The 10,235-nt window shown below is 48.0% G+C and overlaps 2 protein-coding genes across 2 annotated transcripts in view; one reads left to right on the top strand and one right to left on the bottom strand.

Annotated features, from left to right (window-relative positions):
• LOC135543107 (general transcription and DNA repair factor IIH helicase subunit XPB-like) overlaps positions 1-8,152 on the bottom strand; it is a 93,000-nt gene extending 84,848 nt beyond the window's left edge. The window contains exons 1-2 of the mRNA XM_064970182.1: positions 8,007-8,152; positions 1-100 (exon numbers count right to left, since the gene is read on the bottom strand). The exon at positions 1-100 is cut by the window's left edge and continues 103 nt beyond it. Of these exons, the coding sequence (XP_064826254.1) occupies positions 1-100; positions 8,007-8,034 (128 nt within the window). The 5' untranslated portion in view covers positions 8,035-8,152. The remainder of the gene's footprint in view (positions 101-8,006) is intronic.
• Positions 8,153-8,198: 46 nt separating this feature from the next.
• LOC135543106 (GPALPP motifs-containing protein 1-like) lies at positions 8,199-9,675 on the top strand. Its single transcript, XM_064970181.1, has 4 exons — positions 8,199-8,398; positions 8,557-8,716; positions 8,834-8,956; positions 9,406-9,675. Exons 1-4 carry the CDS (start codon positions 8,314-8,316, stop codon positions 9,560-9,562), a joined length of 525 nt encoding a protein of 174 aa, XP_064826253.1. The 5' UTR covers positions 8,199-8,313; the 3' UTR covers positions 9,563-9,675.
• The last annotated feature ends 560 nt before the right edge of the window (positions 9,676-10,235 follow it).

The raw sequence follows: 10,235 nt of genomic DNA on the forward strand, positions 1-10,235 counted from the left end.
TTACCGGCCGCTGCAGGGACGGCCTCCTGGGACTCACTGCCCATCGCCTCCTCCTCATCCTCCTCTTCGTCATACACACGCTTCTTAGAAGACTTCCTCTCTGAAGACAGACAGACAGACAGAGACAGGAAGGGAGGAAGAGAGAGAGACAGGAAGGAGGAAGAGAGACAGAGACAGGAAGGGAGGAAGAGAGAGAGACAGGAAGGGAGGAAGAGAGAGAGACAGGGAGGGAGGAAGAGAGAGAGACAGGGAGGAGGAAGAGAGACAGAGACAGGGAGGGAGGAAGAGAGACAGAGACAGGAAGGGAGGAAGAGAGACAGAGACAGGAAGGAGGAAGAGAGACAGAGACAGGAAGGGAGGAAGAGAGACAGGAAGGAGGAAGAGAGAGACAGGATTGTTCTGAAATCAGCTCTCACTGTAGGGTCCCTACCATTAAAAATACGATTTAAATCCCAGTGATTTCTATTCTCAGAAAGTGCTAGTGTCAGACACAGACAGCTGACTGCCTGTTGACCAGACGTTGAATTCCATTGAATTCTAACTCAGGCAGAAATTAGTATTTGGATCAGGAAAGTTTGCCCTCCCAACCTATCGAAGTCAGGATGTTGAATGAATTGATATTTTAATTTACCAGTTGTCTGCGCGGTCGGCCCTTTTGGTGTTCGGGAACGTGAGACAACACTTTTACAGGAAAGTAGAATTACAACAACAATTTCAAAGTCCTGGTTTCTATCAACCTGACGACACGAGACGAAAATAGATGCGCGCATGCCGAGCTCGTGATTACATGATTTATAATGGAACCTTTATGTAACGTTTATGTAACTTGGCAAGTCAGTTAAGAACACATTATTATTATTTACGATGACCCTCTTACATGGTTCTGTGTCAAGGACGTCACACTGCTTTGCTTAGCAAGTACAACTTCCTCCCGATTGGGCGAATTGAGGACCGCCTCTGCCTTGTTAACTCTTGAAACTCTGGGGCGCTATTTCATTTTTGGATAAAAGACGTGCCCGTTTTAAGCGCAATATTTTGTCACAAAAAGATGCTCGACTATGCATATAATTGATAGCTTTGGAAAGAAAACACTCTGACGTTTCCAGAACTGCAAAGATATTCTCTGTGCGTGCCCTAGAACGTGAGCTACAGGCAAAACCAAGATGAAACGGCATCCAGGAAATCAGCAGGATTTTTGAGGCTCCGTTTTCCATTGTCTCCTTATATGGCTGTGAATGCGAGAGGAGTAAGTCTGCCCTTTCTGTCGTTTCCCAAGGTGTCTGCAGCATTGTGACGTATTTGTAGGCATATCATTGGAAGATTGACCATAAGAGACCACATTTACCAGGTGTCCGCCCGGTGTCCTGCGCCGAAGTGGTGAGCAAACCTCAGCTGCAAGTATTTTTCCATGGAATTCAGAGAAGAAAGCAGGCTTCCACGAACGATATATCAATGAAGAGATGTGAAAAAACACCTTAAGGGATTGATTCCAAACAACGTTTGCCATGTTTTGGTCGATATTATGGAGTTAATTCGGAAAAAGTTTGAAGTTGTTGGTGACTGAATTTTCGTTTCGGTAGCCAAATGTGATGTACAAAACGGAGCGATTTCTCCTACACAAAGATTCTTTCAGGAAAAACTGAACATTTGCTATGTAACTGAGAGTCTCCTCATTGAAAACATCCGAAGCTCTTCAAAGGTAAATGATTTTATTTATTTGGTTATCTGGTTTTCGTGTAAATGTTGCGTGCTAAATGCTACTCAAAATGCTAAGCTAGCTTTGCATACTCTTACACAAATTAGTGAATTGCTATGGTTCAAAAGCATATTTTGAAAATCTGAGATGACAGTGTTGTTAAGAAAAGGCTAAGCTTGAGAGCAGGCGCATTATTTTCATTTTATTTGCGATTTTCAGAAATCGTTAACGTTGCGTTATGCTAATGAGCCTGAGGCTTTAGTCACGATCCCGGATCCGGGATGGGGAGTATCAAGAGTTAACAAGAAACCCCTGACCAGCCTCCTGATTGGGCGGAGTGAGGACCGCCTCTGCCTTGTTAACGAGCAACCCCTGACCAGCCTCCTGATTGGGCGAATTGAGGACCGCCTCTGCCTTGTAAACTAGCAACACCTGACCAGCCTCCTGAAGCATCATACCAGTTGGAGCCATGTAAAACACTAGGCTGAGGACGTTGGACACTACGCTGGCAGGGACACTACGCTGGCAGGGACACTACAGGCTGAGGACGTTAGACACTACGCTGGTGGGGACACTACAGGCTGAGGACGTTGGACACTACGCTGGTGGGGACACTACAGGTTGAGGACGTTGGACACTACGCTGGTGGGACACTACAGGCTGAGGACGTTGGACACTACGCTGGCGGGGACACTACGCTGGCAGGGACACTACAAGCTGAGGACATGGACACTACGCTGGTGGGGACACTACAGGCTGAGGACGTTGGACACTACGCTGGTGGGGACATTACAGGCTGAGGAGGACGTTGGACACTACGCTGGTGGGGACATTACAGGCTGAGGAGGACGTTGGACACTACGCTGGTGGGGACACTACAGGCTGAGGACGTTGGACACTACAGGCTGAGGACGTTGGACACTACGCTGGTGGGACACTACAGGCTGAGGACGTTGGACACTACGCTGGTGGGACACTACAGGCTGAGGACATTGGACACTACGCTGGTGGGGACACTACAGGTTGAGGACGTTGGACACTACGCTGGTGGGGACACTACAGGCTGAGGACATTGGACACTACACTGGTGGGGACACTACAGGCTGAGGACGTTGGACACTACGCTGGTGGGGACACTACGCTGGCGGGGACACTACGCTGGCGGGGACACTACGCTGGTGGGGACACTACACTGGTGGGGACACTACAGGCTGAGGACGTTGGACACTACACTGGTGGGGACACTACAGGCTGAGGACGTTGGACACTACAGGCTGAGGACGTTGGACACTACACTGGTGGGGACACTACAGGCTGAGGAGGACACTACGCGGGTGGGGACACTACAGGCTGAGGACGTTGGACACTACGCTGGTGGGGACACTACGCTGGTGGGGACACTACAGGCTGAGGACGTTGGACACTACGCTGGTGGGGACACTACGCTGGTGGGGACACTACAGGCTGAGGACGTTGGACACTACGCTGGTGGGAACACGACAGGCTGAGGACGTTGGACACTACGCTGGTGGGGACACTACGCTGGTGGGGACACTACAGGCTGAGGACATTAGACACTACGCTGGTGGGGACACTACAGGCTGAGGACGTTAGACACTACGCTGGTGGGGACACTACAGGCTGAGGACGTTGGACATTACGCTGGTGGGGACACTACAGGCTGAGGACGTTGGACACTACGCTGGTGGGGACACTACAGGCTGAGGACGTTGGACACTACGCTGGTGGGACACTACAGGCTGAGGACATTGGACACTACGCTGGTGGGACACTACAGGCTGAGGACATTGGACACTACGCTGGTGGGGACACTTCAGGCTGAGGACGTTAGACACTACGCTGGTGGGGACACTACAGGCTGAGGACGTTGGACACTACGCTGGTGGGACACTACAGGCTGAGGACATTGGACACTACGCTGGTGGGACACTACAGGCTGAGGACATTGGACACTACGCTGGTGGGGACACTACAGGCTGAGGACGTTGGACACTACGCTGGTGGGGACACTACAGGCTGAGGACGTTGGACACTACGCTGGTGGGACACTACAGGCTGAGGACGTTGGACACAACACTGGTGGGACACTTCAGGCTGAGGACGTTGGACACTACACTGGCGGGGACACTACAAGCTGAGGACGTTGGACACTACGCTGGTGGGGACACTACAGGCTGAGGACGTTGGACACTACGCTGGTGGGGACACTACGCTGGTGGGGACACTACGCTGCTGGGGACACTACAGGCTGAGGACGTTGGACACTACGCTGGTGGGGACACTACAGGCTGATGACGTTGGACACTACGCTGCTGGGGACACTACAGGCTGAGGACGTTGGACACTAAGCTGGAGGGACACTACGCTGGCGGGGACACTACGCTGGCGGGGACACTACGCTGGCGGGGACACTACGCTGCTGGGGACACTACGCTGGCGGGGACACTATGCTGGCGGGGACACTATGCTGGCGGGGACACTATGCTGGCGGGGACACTTCAGGCTGAGGAGGACGTTGGACACTACGCTGGCAGGGACACTTCAGGCTGAGGAGGACGTTGGACACTACGCTGGTAGGGACACTTCAGGCTGAGGAGGACGTTGGACACTACGCTGGCAGGGACACTTCAGGCTGAGGAGGACGTTGGACACTACGCTGGCAGGGACACTTCAGGCTGAGGAGGACGTTGGACACTACGCTGGCAGGGACACTTCAGGCTGAGGAGGACGTTGGACACTACGCTGGTAGGGACACTACGCTGGCAGGGACACTACGCTGGTGGGACACTACAGGCAGAGGAGGACGTTGGACACTACGCTGGCAGGGACACTTCAGGCTGAGGAGGACGTTGGACACTACGCTGGTAGGGACACTACGCTGGCGGGGACACTACGCTGGTAGGGACACTACGCTGGCAGGGACACTACGCTGGCGGGGACACTACGCTGGCGGGGACACTATGCTGGCGGGGACACTATGCTGGCAGGGACACTACGCTGGTGGGACACTATGCTGGCAGGGACACTACGCTGGTGGGACACTATGCTGGCAGGGACACTACGCTGGTGGGACACTATGCTGGCAGGGACACTACGCTGGTGGGACACTATGCTGGCAGGGACACTACGCTGGTGGGACACTATGCTGGCAGGGACACTACGCTGGTGGGACACTATGCTGGCAGGGACACTACGCTGGCGGGGACACTACGCTGCTGGGACACTACGCTGGTAGGGACAATACGCTGGTGGGACACTACGCTGGTAGGGACACTACGCTGGTGGGACACTACGCTGGTGGGACACTATGCTGGCAGGGACACTACGCTGGCGGGGACACTACGCTGCTGGGACACTACGCTGGTAGGGACACTACGCTGGTAGGGACACTACGCTGGTAGGGACACTACGCTGGTGGGACACTACGCTGGCGGGGACACTATGCTGGCGGGGACACTACGCTGGTGGGACACTATGCTGGCGGTGACAATACGCTGGTGGGACACTACGCTGGTGGGACACTATGCTGGCGGGGACACTACGCTGGTGGGACACTATGCTGGCGGGGACACTATGCTGGCGGGGACACTTCAGGCTGAGGAGGACGTTGGACACTACGCTGGCGGGGACACTACGCTGGCGGGGACACTACAGGCTGAGGAGGACACTACGCTGGTGGGGACACTTCAGGCTGAGGAGGACGTTGGACACTACGCTGGTGGGACACTATGCTGGCGGGGACACTATGCTGGCGGGGACACTTCAGGCTGAGGAGGACGTTGGACACTACGCTGGTGGGGACACTACGCTGGCGGGGACACTATGCTGGCGGGGACACTATGCTGGCGGGGACACTATGCTGGCGGGGACACTATGCTGGCAGGGACACTACAGGCTGAGGAGGACACTCCTCATGTTTCAGGTGACAGACATCTGAATGCTCTACCAGCACTTTGAAAAGTTGATTTCATTCTACTTTCCTGTGGATATATTGTCTCACATTCCTACCTGTAAAACAAACAAAACACCGCACAGACATACCGCAAAGTACAGTCAGATGTCCTTTTATTCAACGTTCTGGCGATGTAGAGGTCGTTAGTGGGAACGTCCCTGATCCAAACGCTCATGTCTGCCCTACGTCGGGTCTCCAGACTAAGGCAGTCTGCAGTATCTTGAAGTTAGTTTGTTTTCCTAGCTACTATACTACAGGTACTTGCTAGCTACTATACTACTACTACTATACTACTACTACTACTACTACTACTATACTACAGGTACTTCCTAGCTACTATACTACTACTACTACTACTATACTACAGGTACTTCCTAGCTACTATACTACTACTACTACTACTACTACTACTACTACTACTACTACTACTACTACTACTACTACTACTACAGGTACTTGCTAGCTACTATACTACTACTACTACTACTATACTACAGGTACTTGCTCGCTACTATACTACTACTACTACTACTACTACTACTACTACTATACTACAGGTACTTGCTAGCTACTATACTACTACTACTACTACTACCACTATACTACAGGTACTTGCTAGCTACTATACTACTACTACTACTACACCACTATACTATAGTACAGGTACTTGCTAGCTACTATACTACTACTATACTACAGGTACTTGCTAGCTACTATACTACTACTACTACTACCACTATACTACAGGTACTTGCTAGCTACTATACTACTACTACACTACTATACTATACTACAGGTACTTGCTAGCTACTATACTACTACTATGTTATAGGTACCCGCTAGCTACTATACTACTGCTATACTATGCTATAGGTACTAGCCTGCTACTATACTACTACTACAGGTATTAGCTAGCTACTATACTACTACCACTATACTACAGGTACTTGCTAGCTACTATACTACTACTACTACTATACTACAGGTACTTGCTAGCTACTATACTCCTACTACTACTACTACAGGTACTTGCTAGCTACTATACTACTACTATGTTATAGGTACTTGCTAGCTACTATACTACTGCTTTACTATGCTATAGGTACTAGCCTGCTACTATACTACTTCTACAGGTATTAGCTAGCTATTATACTACTGCTATAGGTACTTGCTCACTACTATACTACTGCTACACTACTGTTATACTATAGGTACTTGCTAGCTACTATACTACTGCTATTCTATGCAATAGGTACTTGCTAGCTACTATACTACTGCTATTCTATACTATAGGTACTTGCTAGCTACTATACTACTGCTATACTATGATATAGGTACTTGCTAGCTACTATACTGCTGCTATAGGTACTTGCTAGCTACCATACTGCTGCTATACTATGGTACTTGCTAGATACTATACTACTGCTATACTATGCTATAGGTACCCGCTAGCTACTATACTGCTGCTATACTATGCTATAGGTACTTGCTAGCTACTATACTATGCTATAGGTACTTGCTAGCTACAATACTGCTGCTATACTATGCTATAGGTACTTGCTAGCTACTATACCGCTGCTATACTATGCTATAGGTACTTGCTAGCTACTATACCGCTGCTATACTATGCTATAGGTACTTGCTAGCTACTATACTACTGCTATACTATGCTATATGTACTTGCTAGCTACTATACTACTGCTATACTATGCTATATGTACTTGCTAGCTGCTATACTACTGCTATACTATAGGTACTTGCTAGCTACTATACCACTGCTATACTATGCTATAGGTACTTGCTAGCTACTATACTGCTGCTATAGGTACTTGCTAGCAACTATACTGCTGCTATAGGTACTTGCTAGCTACTATACTGCTGCTGTACTATGCGATAGGTACTTGCTAGCTACTATACTACTGCTATACTATGCTATAGGAACTTGCTAGCTACAATACTGCTATACTATAGGTACTTGCTTACTACTATACTATGCTATAGGTACTTGCTAGCTACTATACTATGCTATAGGTACTTGCTAGCTACTATACTACTGCTATACTATAGGTACTTGCTAGCTACTATACTACTACTATACTATAATATGCTATAGGTACTTGCTAGCTACTATACTACTACTATACTATAATATGCTATAGGTACTTGCTAACTACTATAGGTATTAGCTAGGTACAATGGTTCGGTACTGTTACACAGAATGCATGCATGTCTGTCTCCCATGCTTCAGCATCATGCTATAATTGCCATCACAACACCGACTGAACAGCAACATGAGCTGGAATAACATTCCATTTCCGGGAACATCTAGATACTCACCCCGATCTCCCCTATCTTTCTTCCCCATGATAGTATTAGCTTGTTCCCGAAAACAACTTGCTTCGTCAAACCATGTCAAACGACAAGTGAGAAACAACAACAAGCAACTGCGACGCGACCAACTCGGTTTCCTCCTTGTGCGGAAATGATCATGTGACATATGAATTCCGCTTGTTGATTGGATGTCGATATTGTTTACTTCCGGTGGTAGAGGTCAGAGTATATTTTTCGGGTTTCGGTGTCGTTTTTTTCGTTCTCGTCAAGGTGTTTATTGTTGTAAAAAATAGCTTATTAATAATCGATAATCATGTCAGACGATGATTTAATCGGACCTGCCTTACCACCGTCGTTCAGAAAAAGCAGCAATGATAATTCTGATGACGAGGAAGGATGTGAGTAAAGTTAGTAGTGGTTTAAATCCACATTATTTTTGGCTATGACTCGTGTCATCAGATACTATGCTGTCATATTCATGCCTTTAGTTATCTTTCTGCTTTATACTGTATTGTTAAATCGAAAAAGCTAGTGTCTGTTTTTCTATTTTCAATAGTTGCAGGTCCTGCGCTGCCTCCGGGATACAAACCGGAGTTGCTCTCCAGCTCGGAGGATGACTTCGGCCAAGAGGAGGAGGAGGTGATCAAGAGACGAAGCAAGACGAGCAGCAGACACGGTCACGGCAGCGGGACGACCAGGGATGGATCCACCGCAGAGTAACACATTTAGACTCACTTCGACATTTCAAACAAACATCAAGCACGTTTATTTCCTGTTTTTGAAGGAAAGCGCATGTAAACTGCCAGAACTGAACTGTCTGCATCATTCTGTAGAAAACAGCACAGGGTTGAAGAGGCGGTGAGTAGAAGGCTTGAGGATGATGACGATGATGATGATGGTTTCTTCGGACCAGCTCTTCCTCCTGGGTTCTCAAAGCCACAGGCTTCACCAGAGAGGTAACCAAGACAACACAACTAGTTCTCTCTGCTTTAAACAGACATATTAAATGATATGTCAGCTAGTTCCCCCTGCTTTAAATAGACATATTAAATGATATGTCAGCTAGTTCCCCCTGCTTTAAATAGACATATTAAATGATATGTCAGCTAGTTCTCTCTGCTTTAAATAGACATATTAAATGAAATGTCAGCTAGTTCCCCCTGCTTTAAATAGACATATTAAATGATATGTCAGCTAGTTCTCTCTGCTTTAAACAGACATATTAAATGATTTGTCAGCTAGTTCTCTCTGCTTTAAACAGACATTAAATGATATGTCAGCTAGTTCTCTCTGCTTTAAACAGACATATTAAATGCTGTCAGTCATGTATGTATTTTCAAATAACTTGTGTCTAAATGTATTTATTGGTTTGTGTTGATTGATTGTCTTTTTCTACCTCCCTTAGGCCAGGTGTATTGGGACCAGCCTTACCCCCAGGATTTCACAGACCGGCCTCTGATGAAGATGATGATGATGGTGAGGATGATTTCCTCTGCCAGCCCTGCCACCGGGCTACACAGCAGAACCCTCCAGCGGTGATGAAGAGGAGGATGAAGAGGTGATCGGACCCATGCCTGCTCTTGGTGCCATCCGGGACTCCGTGGCTCTGGACATCGAACGCAGAGCTCAGAAGATGAAGGACAGACTGACAGGAGCAGATGTGAGAACCTCACCGCCACTTATTCTACATCTAGACTCTTGTCCTACATCTAGACTCTTGTCCTACATCTAGACTCTTGTTCTACATCTAGACTCTTGTTCTACATCTAGACTCTTGTCCTACATCTAGACTCTTGTCGTACATCTAGACTCTTGTCGTACATCTAGACTCTTGTTCTACATCTAGACTCTTGTTCTACATCTAGACTCTTGTCGTACATCTAGACTCTTGTCCTACATCTAGACTCTTGTCCTACATCTAGACTCTTGTCCTACATCTAGACTCTTGTCCTACATCTAGACTCTTGTCCTACATCTAGACTCTTGTCCTACATCTAGACTCTTGTCCTACATCTAGACTCTTGTTCTCCATCTAGACTCTTGTTCTCCATCTAGACTCTTGTTCTACATCTAGACTCTTGTCCTACATCTAGACTCTTGTCCTACATCTAGACTCTTGTTCTACATCTAGACTCTTGTTCTACATCTAGACTCTTGTTCTACATCTAGACTCTTGTTGTACATCTAGACTCTTGTTGTACATCTAGACTCTTGTTGTACATCTAGACTCTTGTC

This window comes from Oncorhynchus masou, chromosome 7, assembly GCF_036934945.1.
Source record: "Oncorhynchus masou masou isolate Uvic2021 chromosome 7, UVic_Omas_1.1, whole genome shotgun sequence".
NCBI classification, from domain to species: Eukaryota; Metazoa; Chordata; class Actinopteri; order Salmoniformes; family Salmonidae; genus Oncorhynchus; species Oncorhynchus masou.